This window comes from Salmo salar, chromosome ssa26 (genome assembly GCF_905237065.1).
Source record: "Salmo salar chromosome ssa26, Ssal_v3.1, whole genome shotgun sequence".
Taxonomy (NCBI): Eukaryota; Metazoa; Chordata; class Actinopteri; order Salmoniformes; family Salmonidae; genus Salmo; species Salmo salar.
In genome coordinates, this window is record NC_059467.1 from 20269662 (window position 1) to 20292897 (window position 23236).

Consider the following 23236-nt stretch of genomic DNA (forward strand, 5'->3'; position numbering starts at 1 on the left):
AAACGGACGCGGGCGTGTGCCAAGAGCGTCGAAAGAGCAAACTGGAACAAACCTGCATAACACTTGGTCCTCTCTCTCTGCACTTTGAGGGTCGTTAAAGGTTGAGTGGAGAGCGACACTCCATCTTCATCATCACTGGGAGTAAAACAGTCATCAGGCAGGCCAATAACAGCTGTTTATCAGCAGACCTAGCTCCGAGCTTCAGCCAGGCCCTTGCTGATCTCCCTCTCTTTTTTCTCCTCTCTCTCTCAAATTATGCCAGGCCCAGTGATTAAACACAGCCTCTTGCCAGTGTTAGACTGAGGTGTTTTTCAGATGTCTCTCTACTCTCAACATCAGGTCAATAACAAAGGCCCAGTCTGGGTTTGTGTGCTGAAGTAACACCACATGTCCTTACTACTGTATGTCTTTCTAAATGACAGAATCGGAACGTACCACTGCTTAAAGAGTGTATCTCAAACTTAGACATTCTTCCAATGGTTCATGAGTCCTTATTTCCAATGCGTCTCCATTTGTCTGTTCTCAATGTGGAAAGCTGCGAAGTACAAAGAGCAAGAAACCCTGATGAAATGTCTAACATTATTATTTTACATCTATTGAGTAGCATACTTGTGTCATTACTGTGCTAACTCAGATCTACAGGACTACGGTATCAGCATACCATCTCTGTACTGTGCTAACTCAGATCTACAGGACTACGGTATCAGCATACCATCTCTGTCCTGTGCTAACTCAGATCTACAGGACTACGGTATCAGCATACCATCTCTGTACTGTGCTAACTCAGATCTACAAGACTACGGTATCAGCATACCATCTCTGTACTGTGCTAACTCAGATCTACAAGACTACAGTATCAGCATACCATCTCTGTACTGTGCTAACTCAGATATACAGGACTACGGTATCAGCATACCATCTCTGTACTGTGCTAACTCAGATCTACAGGACTACAGTATCAGCATAGCATCTCTGTGTTTCCTAAGGATAAGTGATCCTATTAACTGAGTGGGAATCTGTTCCACCCCATTCCTGCATGTCTGTACCCACCAGAGGCAGACCAAGGCCAGTTCAGATCGTGTCTGTGGTCGGTGAAGTTGTTCCAAAGATAATAGGCCTAACCTGGGTGGCCTAGGTCTCTATTCCATTCATGCCTGCTGTGGACCTTAGCATGCTTGTCATGTCACCTGACTGCTCCAGTCATATGATCTGGTTCAAGCTGTGTTGCTGTACAAGCTGTGTTGCTGTACAAGATGTGTTGCTGTACAAGATGTGTTGCTGTACAAGATGTGTTGCTGTAGTTGGATTGTTGAGAAATAAGTATTTATGCTAAATTGCTAAAGGAACATGTGCCTACTACCAAGGCAAATGTACCCATTGTATCCTACTATATCCAGCGTACAAAATAAACAAACATTCTAACTATTTCAAACTTTAATTATTTTCAAATTGTGCAAAAAAAATACAAAAACCCCATCCAATGCCTATAAACACCATACAAACAAACAAAATAACACACCACATATATTTAGAAAGAGAGCTTTACAGCATAGAGAACAGTTCATAAAAGACAAATCAAAGTATTACACTCCATTTCCAAAGCTGTACAAACCATTAACATTTCCCTAAAGATTGCCCATGTACTATAAGCCTGAGGTAGCCTAAAAAAAACGTAGAAAGATGAAAACTAAAACAAAGAGAGAATGGCTGCACTGCTGTCCAGTCTAGCTTAGGGATAGATAGAGGATACCTAATGTCCTTCTTTAGGAGACCCAAAACCTCCAGCATCAATTTACATAGATTTACTCTCCTCTCACGACAAAGCCTCTGCATTTAAGAGGATATTCCCCAACTGAAGCCTGCCTCTGTGTGCCTTCCTGCTGGATAAGTAACTATGTATTACATCCCTGGGTATGAGTGGTTTAAACAGATCCATGTTCTGCATCCTCTGTGTATTTTACAAATCATTACCTAGTCATGAATCCTAACTGAAGCCTGCTGATAGGAACAATCGGCACACCTTTCTCACATTGGACTGTATAAGACCCTCTTTCTACAAAACCTACAACATTCAACTGTCTTAAGTGGGGACAAACTCAACCTATCGTAGAGTATTTTTCTTATTCAATCAAAACACATGGCATCAAGAGAGGAAAGGGGGGAATAAAGCAGTGAGCTATTATAAATACGGAATAATTTTTCAAACAAGAACATCGTTCATCTGTGAATGTCCTTGGATGAAGCCAGATATGCCACCATTTTGAAAGCCCTGCCCACACAAGCTCCCATTGCCTTCCTGAGCTCACCGTGGACAGAATATTGCTACAATGTTTTTGTACCTTAACCAGATCGTCTGAACATTATTGACACTGGAAGTCGTACAAGCTGTATTCAGGAAAGGTTTATTTTCCTTGGAGGTATGCCTTCCCCTCCTCCTCACTCCCCTTCCCTTCCTACGCAACCCCTAAGTCTGTCTGTCTCTGTCTGTCTGCCTAACTCAAGCACCATGGCCTATCCGCCAAAGGTAAAGACCACAATGAAAGCATAAATGGGTTAGGAAAGCGGAGACAAGCTTCAAAATACATTATCAACACATATAAAACTGTCAATATAGACCCATTTAAGAAGGAAAAAATTAATTAATTAAATATGTACAGAATGATTAAATACAGTGATCAATATACATTCCTGTGTATGGAGACCAATGATTGACTTTTGTATTAAGAACATAAAATATAAACAAATATGACATATTTGATTTGAAATCTAACTACATGTCAAGACGCAGAGATCCAGCACCAGCTGTTCTATTGGTCTTTGATGTTACACATCATTTTGCATTTACCGCTTGTGTATCTTACAAAAATATCCACATCTGGAGTTTAAAGGTGAGAAGGGTAGGAGAAGACAGAAGGGTTCTTTGTGATGTTAGCCACCGAATTGAGCAGTCAGCTACTGTTTATTAGCTAAGAGAGGGAGAAGTGTCTGTTGGTCCAACGGGAAGTTCTGCTTCCTCCCAAAGTGGGGGACAGAGACAGATGGGAGGAGTTGCCATGGCATCGAACCTGTGGGCACTTCCTGCCCCTTGAGAGCAGATGGGGGACCCTGTTAGTCCCTGAACCAATGAGTGAGAGGCCCTGAGATGGAGGAGACTCACTCCCTCACAGCAAAAACACGGAACGAGCCACCCTCTGGATTGCTCTTACTGCAAAAGAGAAGTGAGAAAGACGGTTACATTGAGCATTCATTCATGAACTCAAACAGTTAACCAGTGTCCTTTCAACTCATTACTAAGATAAAGTGACATAAATCTAAAGATAACTAAAATAAGAAAAACCATATTGCTGTCAAGTCAGTCAGTTGTTTTGTGGACCAAATGTATTTTTGTCATTGTTCGTGTGTGGCTCCAATTCAAGTCAGCCAGTTGCTCATGACATCCTATAGTAAGAGTAGCGTAATCACAGTGGTCGTATCTGGAAAACTCAAACACTGGCTCATTGTTAGCCATGCTGTTACAGTGACTGAGTGATCTTTCCAACAACCACTATTGACTACTGTGCTGGGCCTGACGGCTTTGTTATTAATTCAGTAGTGGAGAGGCCTTGAAGGCCTGCCAATCTCAGTAATGTCAGGATGATGCCCGTCCCATTGGCAGCAGATTGGCTGCAATTACCTGCATAGTGAAGCACTGAGTCAGCCGCCGACAGCTTTTCCATTCCCGGGTAAATGGATAGGCTGTGATTATTTCCTCCTTATTAAAGAACCGTCCACCCAACCAGCTACATGTACACCCCACTTCCTAACAGCTGGGTCATCACTCAACCTCTGGATCAGTCTCTATCACACCAGGGGCTGACTGTTGATAGCCATGGTTGTAATACCATACTGTTCCCTGTCACTGACAGCCCATGTCCTCATTCACACTAAGGTTAAGGTGAGGGTCCCAGTGAGGGGGCCCTTGATTTCAGCATTAGATTTCACTGTACTCTAGATCAGCTGATTTTGGCCATGTAGCACTTTGCACACTCCATTGAATGTCCGGGTAAAGTAAGCAAAGAGTTCATGTGTGGGCCGTCCGCACACCAAACCACACCATTACTCTTGCACCCCTGTGTGCCAAACATGGACTTGGCGCCAATGGCTTCCGTGCTTGAGCCCTAGACCTCTGCCTGACAGGGGAGGGGTGTGTGAGGGAAGGGAGAGGGCAGGGAAGGGTATTTTACAGGGGAAGAGGAGGGTAGAGCAGGCACCCACCTCTCTGACTGGATGCCGTTCTTCAGGACACCAACGTAACTCTTCTTCTTATCCAGGGGCAGGACGTCCACGTAGCCCCCGCCGGCTTGGATCACCCCGGCATGGATGGCTGCTCGGCAAATACTGGAGCGCTGAGGGAGGGGGGAATCAGAAGAGAGGGTTCAATATACTTCTCATGATATCAGATACAGCAATCATGGCTAATTATTCCATTTCACTATATCAGTAAAGCTTCTTGTATTAGGTACAGTGCAGGCACATACAGTGCACAGAGCCACACCAAATACAGTCAATGTATTAGTTTCCAGAGCATTCCATTTGTACAAATCCTGTACATGTACACATGCATGACATTAGCAAGGCTGAAGGCAGGCACATTATTATCAGGATGTAAACTGCTGCCTCACTCTGGATTACAGATGACAGACAGCAGCAGAGAGCTGTACACTCCACACATGGTTCCGAGGCAGGGTATGATGCCTCCTGTCCCCCAGTCCGAAGCACTGAGTCTGGCTCCAGCGTGTCAGACCCTGGGTCCTTATCACTAACCTGGAAGCTCATTCATCACACTAGTCTAGCCTAACACAGGCCACATTCCCTGGTGTCTGGTGAACCGGACTGGTGTCTGGGGACTTCTGTCATGTCAATATAGGCCTGTACTTCTCCTTCTGCTGTGTTTTGCTCAGTGTTGGCGCTGTGAATGTTTAAGTGGTAGAATCAGGCTCTGCCCTGACAAAATACAGTCATTAGGCCCTATTTGAGATCTCTGGGAAACTGATGTGTCCAGTTGGACTACATCTAAGTGAAATAATGTTGGGGGAAAACAAGAGTCAACAAGTTCATTCGAGGCAAGAACACTTAAAACATCAACTTCATGTAACTGGGTCAATTTAGGTCCAAAATGGTTCCCAGGGGAGCATCATTATTTGTTTCACTCCTTTCATCCACTGCAGTCTCACATTAGCTTACACATGCAATTTGCAACTTAGGCCAGAGGTGATGTTAGAATGACATATGGCGTGTCTCCAATGGCATATTATTCTCTATATAGTGCACTCCTTGTCACTAGAGCCGTATGTGTCTCTGGCCAGAGGTAGCGCTCTGTATGGAGTATAGCGTATCATTTGAGATTTGCCCTCGGGTCATTAGGAAGTGATAGAGGTGATCTGACAGGAACTGAGATGATGTGACAATAACAGAGGTGACAGTGTGTCCCACTGCTCCTCCCTCTCTGAGACTGGTCCTAAAGCCCTCTCCTGACACAGTCCCATGTCTCAGACCTCAGGCCTCAGGCATGCAATCTCTGGGCCAGTTATGAGTCAGTCAGCCAGCCAGCCAGGGCTGAGCAGCTGTGTGTGGTCGAACCCAGCACTGGGAGAGACATTACTGGCGACCATTACCAGGCCAGCATCACCAGTGCTCCCATTCCGACTGTGTTCACACTGCTTTTCAGAATTTGCTCGTGGTCGCCTCAGGCCACAGTCTCTTAAGTGTTCAACGGGGCTAGACCTCACTCATCTGCTGTCCAACATAAATCAGGTCAGTGTTCCAGTCAGATTAAAACATTTTAAAAAATGTATTTCACCTCTATTTAACCAGGTAGGCAAGTTGAGAACAAGTTCTCATTTACAATTGTGACCTGGCCAAGATAAAGCAAAGCAGTTCGACACATACAACTACACAGAGTTACACATGGAGTAAAACAAACATACAGTCAATAATACAGTAGAAAAATAAGTCTATATACAATGTGAGCAAATGAGGTGAGATAAGGGAGGTAAAGGCAAAAAAAGGCCATGGTGGCAGAGAAAATACAATATAGCAAGTAAAACACTGGAATGGTAGATTTGCAGTGGAAGAAAGTGCAAAGTAGAAATAGAAATAATGGGGTGCAAAGGAGCAAAATAAATAAATAAATAAATAAAGTAGGGGAAGCGGTAGTTGTTTGGGCTAAATTATAGATGGGCTATGTACAGGTGCAGTGATCTGTGAGCTGCTCTGACAGCTGGTGCTTAAAGCTAGTGAGGGAGATAAGTGTTTCCAGTTTCAGAGATTTTTGTAGTTCGTTCCGGTCATTGGCAGCAGAGAACTGGAAGGAGAGACGGCCAAAGGAGGAATTGGCTTTGGGGGTGACCAGAGAGATATACCTGCTGGAGCGCGTGCTACAGGTGGGTGCTGCTATGGTGACCAGTGAGCGGAGATAAGGGGGGACTTTACCTAGCAGGGTCTTGTAGATGACCTGGAGCCAGTGGGTTTGGTGACGAGTATGAAGCGAGGGCCAGTCAGCGAGAGCGTACAGGTCGCAGTGGTGGGTAGTATATGGGGCTTTGGTGACAAAACGGATGGCACTGTGATAGACTGCATCCAGTTTATTGAGTAGGGTATTGGAGGCTATTTTGTAAATGACATCGCCGAAGTCGAGGATCGGTAGGATGGTCAGTTTTACGAGGGTATGTTTGGCAGCATGAGTGAAGGATGCTTTGTTGCGAAATAGGAAGCCAATTCCAGATTTAACTTTGGATTGGAGATGTTTGATGTGAGTCTGGAAGGAGAGTTTGCAGTCTAACCAGACACCTAGGTATTTGTAGTTGTCTACATATTCTAAGTCCGAACCGTCCAGAGTAGTGATGCTGGACGGGCGGGCAGGTGTAGGCAGCGATCGGTTGAAGAGCATGCATTTAGTTTTACTTGTATTTAAGAGCAGTTGGAGGCCACGGAAGGAGAGTTGTATGGAGTTGTATGAGAGTTGTATGGCATTGAAGCTTTGAAGCTCATCTGATACAGTTCTCTGGGGAGCAGACACACTGAGGTGTATCTGTCTGGCAGGCCCAGTTGGGACAAACTTATTGTCCTCTGTCAGTATGACCTCTCAGCTTTTCAGCATGGTCAGGAGGACAGGACAGGCGTGGTGAGGCCATTCTTGTATACCCAGTGACTAGGTCCAGTACTTACCTCTGTGTAGAAGCTGTTCCCAACCACCGGAGCCCAGTAGGATGGCTCGTTTTTGCAGTTGGCCGGACAGAACACTCTGAGGGAGACACACATTGAGAATGCATTATTATTGACAAATACGATTGAATGGGCAGACCCATGGTTTATGTTGCAACAATGAGAAATGGAGGATTTATGCAATAATTTGCCATTTAGCTAAATGTAATGTACAGTCGTGGCCAAAAGTTTTGAGAATGACAAATATTAATTTCCACAAAGTTTGCTTTTTGTCAGATGTTACTATGGAATACTGAAGTATAATTACAAGCATTTCATAAGTGTCAAAGGCTTTTACATGAAGTTGATGCAAAGAGTCAATATTTGCAGTGTTGACCCTTCTTTTTCAAGACCTCTGCAATCCGCCCTGGCATGCTGTCAATTAACTCCTGGGCCACATCCTGACTGATGGCAGCCCATTTTTGGATAATCAATGCTTGGAGTTTGTCAGAATTTGTGGGGTTTTGTTTGTCCACCCGCCTCTTGAGGATTGACCACAAGTTCTCAATGGGATTAAGGTCTGGGGAGTTTCCTGGCCATGGACCCAAAATATCGATGTTTTGTTCCCCGAGCAACTTAGTTATCACTTTTGCCTTATGGCAAGGTGCTCCATAATGCTGGAAAAGGCATTGTTCGTCACCAAACTGTTCCTGGATGGTTGGGAGAAGTTGATCTCGGAGGATGTGTTGGTACCATTCTTTATTCATGGCTGTGTTCTTAGGCAAAATTGTGAGTGAGCCCACTCCCTTGGCTGAGAAGCAACCCCACACATGAATGGTCTCAGGATGCTTTACTGTTGGCATGACACAGGCCGATGGTAGCGCTCACCTTGTCTTCTCTGGACAAGCTTTTTTCCGGATGCCCCAAACAATTGGAAAGGGGATTCATCAGAGAAAATTACTTTACCCCAGTCCTCAGCAGTCCAATCCCTGTACCTTTTGCAGAATATCAGTATGTCCCTGATGTTTTTCCTGGAGAGAAGTGGCTTCTTTGCTGCCTTTCTTGACACCAGGCCATCCTCCAAAAGTCTTCGCCTCACTGTGTGTGCAGATGCACTCACACCTGCCTGCTGCCATTCCTGAGCAAGCTGTGTACTGGTGGTGCCCCGATTCCGCAGCTGAATCAACTTTAGGAGATGGTCCTGGCGCTTGCTGGACTTTCTTGGGCGCCCTGAAGCCTTCTTCACAACAATTTAACCACTCTCCTTGAAGTTTTTGATGATCCGATAAATGGTTGATTTAGGTGCAATCTTACTGGCAGGAATATCCTTGCCTGTGAAGCCCTTTTTGTGAAAAGCAATGATGACGGAACCTGTTTCCTTGAAAGTAACCATGGTTGACAGAGGAAGAATAATGATTCCAAGCACCACCCTCCTTTTGAAGCTTCCAGTTTGTTATTCGAACTCAATCAGCATGACAGAGTGATCTCCAGCCTTGTCCTTGTCAACACTCACACCTGTGTTAACGAGAGAATCACTGACATGATGTCAGCTGGTCCTTTTGTGGCAGGGCTGAAATGCAGTGGAAATGTTTTTTTTGCATGGCAAAAGGGACTTTGCAATTAATTGCAATTCATCTGATCACTCTTCATAAAATTCTGGAGTATATGCAAATTGCCATCATACAAACCGAGGCAGCAGACTGTGAAAATTAATATGTGTCATTCTCAAAACTTTTGGCCACGACTGTATGTCATGTTATGAATAACCCTGACACATTTTCCGTAGAACTTCTGTAGAACAGAGGAAAGACTGATGCTTCCTTCTAGCAGAGTCTGCATGTTTAGGAGATTCCAGTGGTTTTGTACTGAAGGTTTAAAGAATTTGGCCCAGAGCAGGAATCTGACTCTAATTAGATTTTGCTTACAAAGCAAAGCCCTTAATTCACAAGTCATCACTTCTTGTTGTGCGTGTGAAACATGGTGGGGGGAGAGGAGCTAGGCACCTTGGGCAGTTGGAGTAGGGCTTCTTGAAGGGGCAGATCTCCGCCACTGTTGCATAGCAGTCCACTGATTGTCCTGTGGCACAGAGAGGAGACATACGCCATTAACAGCTGCAATAGTCATCAGGTGAAGAAGCTAAAAACAAGGGTGTGCATGATCCACTTATTCTGGAAAACGTTTGACTTACTTTCCACTTTGGACACCACAAATGCATTGCCGGCTTTGTATTTACTGTCAAGAGATCAAAGCCAGACATTAGAAGACCATTACATTTCAGGAAATCATTCATTTCACAAACCATGAATGAGCATAGCAGGCAGAATGACGACAGAAAATAAAGACTGCCAGAAATATCTACCTGAATGACTCAATGCCGTTCTTTGTTGCCTTGACGAAGAATGGCAACTTGTCTTTCCTTGTAGTGTCCACCAGACCACCATTGTTATTGATGATGCCATAATGAATAGCAGCACGACAGATACTTGATTGCTGGAAAAACAGAAAAAGAATCCTGAGAAACACATTCAGGCATACAAAATGTATAGTGTGAAATGTTGGACTTCAGTGTGAGACTCACCACATCATAGAAGAGCGTCCCCCACACTTTCCCTTTCTTGTTCTGGCAGTTAGCAGGGCAGTTGAATCTGTTGCAGGTTGCTCCCTTGCACTTGTCACGCATTTTGGTCTCACACTTGATGTTTTGGGCTGTGGGAGACAAATAAATTACTGGTCAATTAGGGATTTCAGTGGCATTCCTTCCCAAACACTACATTCAAACAGTCAATTCTGAAAGCCCCCAACCATGATTCCCACTAGTCAAACTCACCCAGGAAAGTGCTGGTGGGAGCCTTGGGAGTGGAAGGCTTGGGAGCGGAGGGCTTCTTGGGAGCAGCAGGCTTGGGTTTGGGTCTGGGGACAGGCTTGGCGGTGGTGCGGGGTGACATGGGAATCTGAGCTTTCTCCACCTCATTCATGTCCTCAGTCTCAGAACGCTGAGAGTCCCCCTTGTAGCAGAGGTTGTCCCTGCAGCTTCCTCCGTAGCTAGGAGGGCACTGGGAGCATGGGCGCCCATGTTGGTAAGGGGCCTCTCCGATCCAGTTTCCCCTGGGGAGGAGGAATGAGCACAGTGGTCAGGATGACTGGCTGGAAACTAATCAGCACTCAGCCGTCACGGCACATGGCCTTGTAATTATTCACATGTTCTTTGCACATTATCACACACTCTTAAAACCCTGAGTCCAGCTGGATAATGAAAACACACACGCTGTCCCTCTGGAAATTAAATGAGGGCTGTCTGGAACATTCTGCTTAGGACCTGTTTCTCTTTCCCTTTCCTTTATTATTTTTATATTTGAACTTCTGCTGGAATTTCAGAATTGGCCTCAATGTGCCATGAAATACTTCTTAGACAGACATTTTAACTGTAACATTGGACAGACAAATTCATATCCTGACATGTGCCCTCAAAAGTGTTTGGTATTAGATAAACACCCCATGTGGTGGTAAGAAGTATGTAAAACAGAACACTGGAGACGTGATGTGTGAATGACTGGGGAAATGAGAGTAACGTTAGTGAGTTGGTCTTACTTAGGGGAGTAGTTACAGACGAGGTAAACAGCGTTCTCCCAGATCTCCCCCCACACGTTCATCCTGGGACACACGTGCACTGCACACCCCACACGACTAGTGGTGGCCCAGACCAGCTGCAGAGAAGACAACACTTCCATTAACATTGTTATTATAAAAGGATATTCGCATTGCTGACTCGTTGGTCTTTCTATGACCACACATCCATCTCCACTGATACAGTTCCTCAGCTCCACATAAAAGTGCAGACAACTCTACAAGCTAAAACTATTTGATTTGGAGCCCTGCAGCCTTTGAAAGGGCCTGTCATGGGTGGCTATGGAGGTCAGAGAAAGAGCCTCACAGACACATTGGTAGGAAGCACCACGTCACTGTAGACCTCCCTCTTTCCTTTTCTCACTCATAGATCCCTCATTCCTGCCACGGGAAGTGGCTCCCATGCTGGGGTGTTGGAGGCAGATTGATGGGGCCACAGGGGCCCTTAGAAGAGGCTGCTCTTTCATTAGGCCCCAGTCAGAGGGAGATAGACGTCAAATGTGACCACAGTTTGTTTCCTGCGACATTCTGTGATCATTCTCATGATCCAGTTTAATAATGTAAATAAATGATACTGGCAGTGGCTCAGACCGAACAAAGACAACTCTGGACAGGCCCAGTTCCTCTGTCAATATGGAGATGGAGTTAAATCAAATCAAATCAAAGTTTAATGGTCACATGCACAAGGTACAGTGAAATGCTTGCTTGCTAACTCTCCTCAACAATGCAGTACAATAACAGTAAAAAAATCAAACGCCAAATACAAAAGTGAAAAATAACAAGTACTATAGTAATACAGTTTTTTTTATATTACTTAAATGTAAAGCTATAGGCATCACCTATGGATTTGACAACCAGGCAGTCCTACTACTGAGAGCTTGTTACATGACTCCAATACCACTCTTTCCCCCTGTACCCCTAATTCTCCTTCCTCTTTATCTCTCTCTGACTCTCACTCCTCCCCTCTCTCTTTCAGGAATGTGTGTCCCTTTCCTGGGCCAGTGAGAGGCTACAGGCAGTATTGACTTAGAGACAATGACTCAGCATAGACACCGCACTGCTACACAACTACAGCATACACAGAGATGTGATGATGAGGGCTGGGGCCTGTGGTAAAGCTCTGTATCATCCCAGAGACTGACTGTGAGGATACTGACCCGGAGGGGCTAGCATAACCTAGCTTAGCAGTGTTATGATAGGGATTGGACCCCAACTATGCTTGGACCCCAACTATTCTCCCTCTTGTCCCTCTCTTCCCCTCTGTTTATTCCTCTTTCTTACCCTTTGTTTCACCCTTTCTGCTGTGATGGTTTAATGGTCCTGAGGCAGCACATATCTTCCCCTGTCACTACATTACTGTGCCCCCATGTGGTCCTATGGTAACCACACTGTTTAAAGCACTCCCCCTGTTTTTAGTTAATGGACACCCATTGAAGAGGCTGCAGGTAACACGTTGTTTTTACACAGGACCTGAATACCTGCAGCAGCATCACCTTTAAAAGTCACGTGCTGTCTATTATACACTGATGGTAGAGAGGAGACATATGACCTTGAACACTGCACAAGCTCATACACAGATCATCTATATTAGTTCAAAGGAAATCTGAAAAAAAATTATTTCATATGGATTTAGATCCAAATGTGGTATGCTGTTCATGGAGGAACTGTTGAGGGAAGTACTCATGAACTCAAAGCTCCAAATTCAGAACCCCCAACCCCTTTCTCCCCCAGCCAAGACTCACCTGGGTGTAGTGGGTGCACATGGGCCCTGAGCAGCGGTCGGGACACCAGGGATTGCACTCATGTTGGTAGGGGTAGGTGTAGTCCTTCACCTCATCATACCAGGCCTGGACGTGGTTGGCCGGGGAGCGGTACCTGCAGACACAGAGAGAGCAGCATCAGCCTCAGCAGCACAGAGCTCATACAGGAGGACCTCCAGCTGCCAGGGCCACATGAGGGATATCTGAGGGGGCTGCCAGGTGCTTTGACTGGGCTTGAGACACACTGCACCAGCCTCCCCTCAGGCCTCCACTGATTAGTCCGGTTCTGACCCAGCAGACACACAGACACACTCACAGCCTGTTTCCCTCCAACACTGAGGAACACGAGCCGCGCTGAGAAAAAATTACAAAAACTAAACACGGCTCCACAGCCTGTCGAATCAATTATGGCCCTTTATTGTAAACATCTCTTTTTACGGTATTGAAAAGTGCTGAGACTACAAAATCACAGTGGAGAGGGAGAAAAACAGACCTAGCCGGTATCAGAAGAGAGAGAAAGGGAGAGGGGGAGAGAGGGAGAGAGGGGGGCTGTGACAGCCCGAGCAAGCGGATTCCTGGAATGGCACCTGCTGAGGGAGCCCTGCACTGTCATACACAAAGAGCCCCACTGTCAGGCTGCAATGCTCTGAATACACTAACAAACACACAGCACAAACACTGAGTATACCCAACATTATGAATACCTTCCTAATATTAAGTTGCACTCCACCCCCCCCCAAAAGAACAGCCTCAATTTGACAGGGCATGAAAGCTTTTCACAAGGATGCTGGCCCATGTTTTTAAATGTTTAATTTTAGTCATTTAGCAGACACTCTTGTCCAGAGCAACATACAGTTAATGCATTCATCTTAAGATAGTTACTGAAGATGGGACAACCACATATCACACAAATAGAAAGTACATTTTTCTTCTATAACAGTTATCAGTAGACTCAGAGCTAGAAGTGGAGGTGGAGTGTGTATGTGGGGGGGGGTCCAAAAAAAATTGTTGGGGGGGGGGGGTCAAGGTGAGGAGGAGGATTATTTAAGATACTGTTTGAAGAGCCTAAAATATTATTTTGTGTCAGCCCAACTGAGACCTAGACAAAATCAGTGGATTCATTTCTCTCTTAAGACATAGTTTAAGGTAGTTAAGCAAAATCAGGTCAAACTGCTGAGGTCAAACTGCTGAGTTTGCCCCCATACGACCCCACCTTCATCTCTGCAACTCAGGATAGCAGATTTAAACAGTGGACGCAGAAAGGCATCACATCATTCAGTACAATTATAAGGAATGGGGACCTAGAGAACTTCCAGGACCTAAGTAAAAAACATGGCTTGGATAAACAAGATTTTTACAGATACCTACAAGTTCAACACTATTTCTTAAGGGAGATAAAAGTGATAGACCTTCGAGCACCTCAGAAATGCATCCAAGTATTCACTAACGCATACATCTTGGGGATATTCAAAAAAAATATTTCCAATCTTTACTTGGGTATTCAATCCTCAAAGAAACAATCTACAAACTATATTAAACAGAAATGGGAGGAGGAACTTAACATTCAAATAACTGATGCAACATGGTTGAACATATTTACATTTACATTTTTTTTTACATTTTAGTCATTTAGCAGACGCTCTTATCCAGAGCGACTTACAGTAGTGAATGCAATTTCATACTTTTTTTTTCTGTGCTGGCCCCCCGTGGGAATCGAACCCACAACCCTGGCGTTGCAAACACCATGCTCTACCAACTGAGCTACAGGGAAGGCTGTAGCTCAGTTGAGACTCAACAAAGCTCCACCAACTCAAGGTCATGGAGAGAATTCTGTTGGAAGAATGTTATACGTTTCTTCATGACACCTAAACTGAAATCAAAACGGACTGGCTCCCTACACCCTTGTTGGAGAGAATGCGGGTTATCAAGGGTGGATCACTCATTTTGGTTCTGCCCCGCAATCGAAACAAACTGGGGAGAGATAAGATCTAACATTGGAAAGTTAATGGGTTTTGACATAGAACAAACATTCATTTCTTTGTACTTGGGTGAAATACCTGATGACTTACACAGAGAAAAGTACCTCTTGAAGGTCCTACTGGCAGCAAGTAAAAAGGCTGTCACTAGGAAATGGCTGCAAAAAGACCCTCCCACCGTGACACAATGGATAGATATTGTAAAAGAAATACACCACATGGAGCGTATGACCTTTGCTCTAAGAACTCAACAGGAGAGAGGTCAGGAATACTGGGAAAAATGGGTTTCGTACATGAAAATTGTCTAATTCAAAGAGGATGTCGATGTAACTAATCTGATGAACGTATGATGCACGCTGTAACTGACAGATCTTTTTTGTTGTTCTTTTACTTAATTTGTACTTTCTTTGTGTTCCTCAATAAAAACTAAATAACATTTGAAAAAAGATACTGTCTGAAGAGGTAGGGTTTCAGATGTTTTCGGGAAGATGGGCAAGGACTCTGCTGTCCTAGCTTCAGGGGGAAGCTGGCTCCACCATTGGGGTGCCAGGACAGAGAAGAGCTTGGACTGGGCTGAGCGGGAGCTGCACTCCCGTAGGCATCCAAAAGTTGGCTAGATGTGATTTGGGTGGTGGACCATTCTTGATACACACGAGAAACTGTTCCCTGACTCCTACTACTTTACCCCGTTCAAAGGCACTTAAATCTTTTGCCTTGCTCATTCACCCTCTGAATGGCACACATACACAATCTATGTCTTAATTGTCTCAAGGCTTAAAAATCCTTCTTTAACTTGTCTTCTCCCCTTCAGCTACGCTGATTGAAGTGGATTTAACCAGTGACATCAATAAGGGATTATAGTTTTCACCTGGTCAGTATGTCATGGAAAGAGCAGATGTTCATAATGTTTTGTTCACTCAGTGTACATCCACACACAACAGCCACACTACAGACTCACATAGACTCAGTAGCAGACAGCATAAGGCACAGACAGCATAAGGTGTGTGTGTGTGTGTGTGTGTGTGTGTGTGTGTGTGTGTGTGTGTGTGTGTGTGAAGTGTACATGTGTGTACGCATTCGTGTGTGTGTCATATTGTCTTACCTGCCCCAGTGAACAGCGAGGTTCTGACCGATGGACATGAGCAGGTCCTTAGGTCCATGTTCCCACTGGCATGCCTCTGCCCAGTGAGTGGCTGACCTCTCCAGCTCATCATCCCAGACCTGGAAACAGACAAATAACACTGTTAGAAAAAAGTTGTAACACTAAAACTCACACATTTCAGTAACATTAATGACAGCAAAGGGGTCCACACTCCTGTGACACACTCCAACATATGATCAGTGAACAGTGAGACAGACCCATCAGAACTACCTTTATCCATGGCCATCACCACAGCTAGACTTAGCCCAGCTGCTTTAATATCAGGCCACCAGGTAGATCCCCTCCATATAATAATGCTCCTCCTGTCTCCTCTTAGCTACCTACCTAACCGCTAGCTACCTTTGTAGGCCTCTGCTCTCCCTCTTCCTTCCCAGGCAGCTGAAATTGATCTGGATACAAGTAAAACATTAGCTTTAGCCCAGGAAATGTGAGTGGAGCAGCGCCTGGCCCCGCTCCACTACAAATCCCCAGCAATCACAGCTGAATTAGGCATATTTCCTGAGCGGGTTTCTCTCTCTACCCGTGGAAGAGGGTGGAAAGGGGGTGGATGCACCTCATCTCTGCCACCACTCTCACCACTAGGATATGGGGGAGGAGGGGGAGGAGAGGACTCGTACAGTGTGGCGCCTCACAGTGTCTCTCCTCAGTACATTTCCAGGCCCTTGGTGGTCAACACCACCACACATACAAATACATACACATACATATGCATGCCCATGACTATGCCAGCTCGGCTATACCCCCAGTCCTGTCCTCAGAACCAAGCTTGTTGGCTGAGGCCTGGCAGAGAACAGAAGAACAGGGCAGAGGGAGACTTCATGGCCCTTCCACTCCTGCCAGACCACACCATACCACAGTCACACAGACATCACACTGTCAGTAGTACATCTGTACTACATCAACCCCCCCCCCAGAGTCTGTCCATCTAAACTATAATAACCTTAACCTCAGCACACCCTCTTACCCCGTCACCACATTCCATAAACACTATCCCTCTCAATAACATTCAGTGCTCTCTCTTCTCCATAGTCCCCTTCCACTCTATCCATCCCTCCTTCATGTAGCACTCTGTTTCTCCTCCACTGGCCACTCTGGCCTCGCTCATTCTCTCTGTCCTCCCCTGGCCTACCCTGTCCTCATTCACCCCTCTCTGCAGTGTCTGACTCCCAGCAGGTAGTGTAGAGTCAGTGTAATTATCCTCCCAGTAAGCCAGCTCCTCTCCAGGCTGCAAGCAGTTGACTACCATGAGCTCATCTTTTCCAGGAGAGAAGATTGTTGTGGTGTTGGGTTCTAGCTTGAAATATACTTATTCATGTTACCATATTCGAACTTATTGATTACTTTACATGTATAATGAATGTATATGTTGGGGATCAATGTAGGGTGGATAGAACCTTGGTGTAGGGAAAGTTACTGAGTGAGACAAGGGGAATGCAGAAAGTTTACATTCTGTCAAAACATGGTATTGTTAAATATCATGGCGCCTAAGGAGGGAAGCAAAGGGAAAACAGTCTGGTTTCAGTCACTGATAAGGTAGGACAGTTGCGGACCAGGGTGAGGAAGTCGGCCTGAGGTCAGATGAAGTGAGAAGGAACAGTCCTATTACACACACATATACTTCCACACCCAGGAAGATTCTTGCATCAGGCAGGGCCATGACTACACCAGTGAGAGGAACCAATTAAGTTCTTGACTAGCAACAGAGACGTATTGGCTGTCTAGATGTTGACTGCGCCTAGAAGGAAGGTATAAATATTTGTTCTTGTGTAATCATGTCTTTGTCTTTGCAGCTGTATGAACCAGTGGGTGAATAAACTTGGTTTGAGCTTTTTCTAGATGTCCATGAGTTTTTACTCTGTTTGTTCAGAACCTAACAATAGTAAAACCAAAACCCTCCCATTGAAAGTGGAGCCTATAAACACTCACCTACATTATATCACTGTCTCATAAACATAAGACCTTGGTATTTCCTGAGCAACAGAGACTGATGTTGATGTTTACCTCCATCTCTCTGTACTATCTAGTAATAATACATTGGTGGGTGCTTATATTTGTCCTATTTCACACTTGTGAATTGGAAATGTGTTTTGTTTTTTTCCTATCCCAACTGGGGGGGGGGGGGGTCAGCCAATATCAATGGCAACCCTGGAGCAATTAGGGATTTTTCACCTTAGTACCCGCAAAACACCAGTCTCAACGTCAACAGTGAAGAGGAGACTCTTGGATGCTGGCCTTCTAGGCAGAGTTTCTCTGCCCATCTTAATCTTATTTTTTATTGGCCAGTCTGAGATATGGCTTTTTCTTTGCACTCTGCCTAGAAGGCCAGCATCCCGGAGTCCTTCTTCACTGTTGACGTTGAGACTGGTGTTTTGCAAGTACTATTTAATGAAGCTGCCATTTAAGGGCTTGTGAGGCGTCTGTTTCTCAAACTAGACACTATAATGTACTTGCCCTCTTGCTCAGTTGTGCACCGGGGCCTCCTACTCCTCTTTCTATTCTGGTTAGAGCCAGTTTGCGCTGTTCTGTGAAGGGATTAGTACACAGCCTTGTATGAAATCTTCAGTTTCTTGGCAATTTCTCGCATGGAATAGCCTTAATTTCTCAAGAATAGACTGACAAGTTCCAGAAGAAAGTTCTTTGTTTCTGGCCATTTTGAGCCTGTAATCGAACCCACAAATGCTGATGCTCCAGATACTCAACTAGTCTAAAAAAGGCCAGTTTTATTGCTTCTTTAATCAGACCAACAGTTTTCAGCTGTGCTAACATAATTGCAAAAGGGTTTTCTAATGATCAATTAGCCTTTTAAAATTATAAACTTGGATTAGCTAACACAACGTGCCATTGGAACACCGGAGTGATGGTTGCTGATAATGGGCCTCTGTACACCTATGTAGATATGCCATTAAAAATCTGCCGTTTCCAGCTACAACAGTCATTTACAACATTAACAATGTCTACACTGTATTTCTGATCAATTTGATGTTATTTTAATGGACACATTTTTTTTGCTTGTCTTTCAAAAACAGGGACATTTCTAAGTGACCCCAAACTTTTGAACAGTAGTGTACATTTCAGGATTGCATTTCTCACCATGTACTCCATGTTGGATGCGGTGGGGTAGACTTGTCCCCTCAGTTTGTTGTGCAGTTGTAGAATCTCCCCACGGTCTGTCCACTGGATGGCCCGTCGGGTCCTACTACCCGCTGTGTTATCGGTGCTGTTCTGGTCATCCTGGTACCGGCTCAGTAGCTGCCTCAGCTCATTTGAGTCGGGCAGGAAGAGGGCAGCTCCTTTCCTGGCAGAGAGGACCAGGAGGGCGAGGGTGAGGGCTGAGAGCCAGCAGGGCATGGCAGCAGTCATCTCCGGTCTCTGGGACGGGTCTCTGGGCGTCTGTGTCTAGGGCTCTGGATAGGCTGGGCAGACTACAGTGGGCAGCCTTGTGTGAGCTCTGGTCCTGAGCGCAGCAGAGACGATGCTGTTGGGAGAAAACACACTGTGAGCCGGCCAGCCAACAAAGCAGGCTACAGAGCAAAGCACATGGCCAGACAGACGACTGAGCTAACGCCAGAGAACCCTGGTTTTTGCCATAGGAAACTGTACTAGAGCTATTGAACCATTTTAGTTGAGGCATTTTCACTGGTTGCAATACATCAGTCCGGAAATGATATCACAGCAGATCTCACCACATTGAGAACAAGTTGCATAACTATTACCACAAGAACAAGGTGGAGTCCCGAGAGATTTTGCAACAATTATCCACAGTACTGTAGTATTCACAGGTGAGGCAATTAAATGAGTGGTATTACTCCATATCCAAGGATACACTCTCACTACAAGGCTTTCAGTAGTCAGACAATATCTCATCAGTTTAATCTCCACATTGTACCTGATCATCTTCAGCTTGGCCAAATCCTTTCAAAGCTCTTTTCAGCTCTATCATAATTCAGCAATTAGCTGGGGATATACTTTCAGATCCATAATAATGACAAATTGTTATCTTACATCGATTGCTCAACACAGTGACTAAGGAAATTCACATTGTTAATTAGTTTCTTCTTTTGTCAGAGTCTTACACAGCCCCTTTGGAACTATGATCTATCAGTAAACATGACTGCAGATATTTCATTAAAGCCATCAATTGTCCTTAATGACCCTGTATTCCAGAGTGATATATAATCTGGGTGGAAAGAGAATAATCAGTCAGGTTCACTCTCCCGGAAAAAGAAGTCCATCATCTCTGTGACCTCTCTCTGATCCTCCTCTGGCTAACCTGCAAAATCACAATCTAAAACAGTAGAGGGAGAGAGGGAGTAGGGAAGAACTACAGCAGAAAAAGGTTATTAGTTAATGAGAAAATGATTGATAGAGAGATGAAAATAGAGGGAGAGAAAGCCAAATAAAGAGAGAGGGGGGAAGAGACAGATGCAGAGTTCTTTACTAAAACAGAAGATTTTAGTATGAATATGAGGTAGTGTGTGGTTCACATCTTCCTTTGCCACAGCACACAGGGCACAAGGCAGGCTCCCAGCCTCAGCCACAACCCCATTGGCCAGGAGAAGACAAACAGCAGGGCTACTAAATCAGCCGGCAGGAGAAGGCATGGCAGAGGGAGAAAGAAGGAAAGAGAGAGAGAGAGCAGTCATAGCACTGCTCCCTGCATCCTTCAATTCCTTCTCTCTCTCTCTCTCTCTCTCAGCCTGGAACGGCGGCTTGAGGTCTGACGGCCGGTCTGTGTCAACACACTGTCAGAGCCAAGCAGTCACAGCCAGCGATGGGAGCCAGCCGGCTGGCCTGAGGCAGCCAACCATTCCACCAAACCCCTCTGGCCCTCTCTTTGTGTCCCTGCCTACCTTCTCACACCAAACCTACACCAGCCTTTATTTCTGGGCCTTTCTCATCATTCTCATGAATGTTATACCTGAGTGACAGACAGAGCAGCCAGCCACAGCCACACACACACACACACTGGCCACCATGCTTACATATACAGGAGCTGGTGGGCTTTCACCTGGTGGCTCTGCAGTAGCTCTTCTGTCCAATACTTCCCCACAATGTCAAACCCAGAAATGTCATTAAATTGCTCTCTAGGAATTGACACCTGGGATTGACATTATAGCACAGAAGCGGAAATGTGGACAGTGATGATGGCTGGAGCACTGCACTTGCATGTGTTATAACAATGTTCAAGACAATATTGAAACATTTAGTATTTCATGACAGGCTAATTCATTAACAACAGCATTGATGAAAGAAAACATTTGTTTGATAAATACATTAACATATTATCAAATCTGAACATTATAAAACATTTGAACTCAGTGGCACCCAAAAGCATAAGATTACATGGTGAATAGATGGTGCAGAATACATGAGATTAAATGTAGAAAAACATGCTAACCTCAATCACTGGCAATTATCCGGCAATTATCCAAAAGCTTCTGCGCCGGTTGAGTATTTCCCGTTTGCTAAATTGGTGCTTAAGTGGAGCTGCAGTCCTAGAGGGCAGAGTAACTTTGTGACTTGATTAACTTTACCACGGCATCGCAGTGCTTTATATAGAGACCCCGCTGAACGAGCGAGGAGGGAAACAAATCTTAACTCTTCTTTCTTTAGTCACTCCCACAGCTCCCTCCTCAAGAAGGCTATGTTCTTGGCAAGCATCCTGCGCTCTGACGATTGATGTCGAAAGGAAAACACAAAGTATGTAATTCACTACGAACCAGAGCAATCGAAATGCGTAAGAGTTTTGTATAACTTTTCTGTTTCTTTTCCAATCCAAAAGCTTTGCCAGAGTTTCTTCAAGACAGTTCATCGATAATTACCATTAGCCTATCAAAGATTATTGCCTGATTGTATATCATTATAGTCGGATACATGCAAATATAATGAATAATTCCACATACGATATTATAATTTGCTTTATTTTGATAGTGATAATGTAATTTGTGTATAACTGTATTAGTATTAATAATTCTCTATAGCTGTATTGTAATATATCCTTCATATGATATGATAGCTGGTATGATATCAGTTTATGGTTGAACAACTAGTCACTTGTTGGCTTTTTATTTTGATGCCTTGCTTTGATGCCACTCAAGGTATGCCATGACAGAATGTCCTATTTCCATAGCAGAGTGGAGGGCAATTTGGTTCTAAAACAGAACAGTTGTAAATCAAACAGGAATGAAGAATAGGTGGTGCTCTTACTAGCTCTTCTCTCTTCACATGTGCAAACACTTCATTCACAATCGTACCAAGTACCCAGTTTGTCAGAGCAGTCTCTTTATCTCCCTCCCTCTGGTACAGCTCAGCATTGTCTCTGTGAGGATGACTTAACCCATGGGGAATTCACATTTCTACCCCCAGGTATGGAGACCAAGACTCCCATCAGAGTGGGAATCCAAGGTGGAACTTTACACACACTGTGATTCACACACTGCATCATCAACCTCTACATCACACTCCACATGTAAAGTATAGCATACATGCCTACATCTTCTGTACTGACCCAGACCTGTGGATGTAAAGGCATGGTACTTGGCATGGTAGTACTCCATCATGATCTGACTGTCATCTAAACACACAGCCACATGAGACCACAGAGAGAGATGAAAAAGAGATGTCAGCTGGCCTTCATTTGACTCAGCAGCAGCACATGAAAGATGCACTAACAAACATGTTACATAGAAGAAACAAAAGTTTATGACACTTGGCACGGGCGGACACGAGGGGTGTTGACCCGCCAGACATGGATTAGGGTTGGCACGGTAACAGAGAAGCCGAGACTTCATGTGTGATGCTGAGAAGATGGTTCATCATGTTGTCGCTGTTATTTACCTAGCAGAAGAAAAGCCAGCTGCACAGTGACCTAAAGAGCTAAAACTGTTCTACCCATAATTCCTCCATAAAGTTGATATTGCTCTGAAACATTTAGGTTGCGAATTTCACAAGGAATGAATCTTATCAAAAGGGATTTGAAAATGACTTGAGAATTCTGCTCCATTTAACAAAGTCTCTCTCCAATCCTCCACCAGAGCCAAGACAAAGCAAAAGTTATCAGATCAAACCCAGACCACTGATAAATTACAATTTGTAAATTACCTCTGACTGAGAAACAATTTCTTCAAAAGACTTTTACCAGAATCCACGTTTTATTGCATACAGGTATAATAAACCAGTGAGAGACATCAGAAAGCTGTTGCGGTGGCTTTTATGCGTTTCTGGGCTTGTCAATCTTGCACATACACTGAGTGGACAAAACATTAAGAATACCTTCCTGATGTTGAGTGGCACCCCCTTTTGTCCTCAGAACAGCCTTAATTCGTCAGGGCATGGACTCTACAAGGTGTAGAAAGCGTTCCACACGGATGCTGGCCCATGTTGACTCCAACGCTTACCACAGCTGTTCAGTTCGCTGGATGTTCTTTGGTATGCCATTCTTGATACACACGAGAAACTGTTGAGCGTTAACCCAGCAGCGTTGCAGTTCTTTACACAAATCGGTGTGCCTGGCACCTACTACCATACCCCTT

At 44.7% G+C, this 23236-nt stretch overlaps 1 protein-coding gene across 2 annotated transcripts; it reads right to left on the reverse strand.

Annotated features, from left to right (window-relative positions):
- Positions 1 to 1416: 1416 nt before the first annotated feature.
- Positions 1417 to 21217, reverse strand: crld2 (Cysteine-rich secretory protein LCCL domain-containing 2). Of its 2 annotated transcripts, NM_001173596.1 has the most exons (13): positions 21103 to 21217; positions 18795 to 19179; positions 15645 to 15763; positions 12549 to 12681; positions 10771 to 10886; positions 10010 to 10287; positions 9761 to 9888; positions 9542 to 9672; positions 9371 to 9414; positions 9186 to 9258; positions 7207 to 7282; positions 4255 to 4385; positions 1420 to 3205 (listed from the first exon to the last, which is right to left on the reverse strand). In NM_001173596.1, exons 2-13 carry the CDS (start codon positions 19062 to 19064, stop codon positions 3154 to 3156), a joined length of 1551 nt encoding a protein of 516 aa, NP_001167067.1. In that variant the 5' UTR covers positions 19065 to 19179; positions 21103 to 21217; the 3' UTR covers positions 1420 to 3153. The 2 variants fall into 2 exon arrangements, with proteins under 2 accessions (XP_045563901.1, NP_001167067.1); XM_045707945.1 differs by lacking the exon at positions 21103 to 21217 and having other exon boundaries at positions 1417 to 3205; positions 18795 to 19813.
- Positions 21218 to 23236: the final 2019 nt, after the last annotated feature.

Bases quoted from the DNA above. Each gene is read 5' to 3' on its own strand.
- crld2 (XM_045707945.1), bottom strand. From the start codon at position 19,064: ATGACTGCTGCCATGCCCTGCTGGCTCTCAGCCCTCACCCTCGCCCTC. The intron at 15,764-18,794 runs GTGAGAAATGCA...GTCTGTTTCCAG, and splicing joins CATCCAACATGGAGTACATG to GTCTGGGATGATGAGCTGGA. The intron at 7,283-9,185 runs GTGCCTAGCTCC...TGTCTCCCTCAG, and splicing joins CCCTACTCCAACTGCCCAAG to AGTGTTCTGTCCGGCCAACT.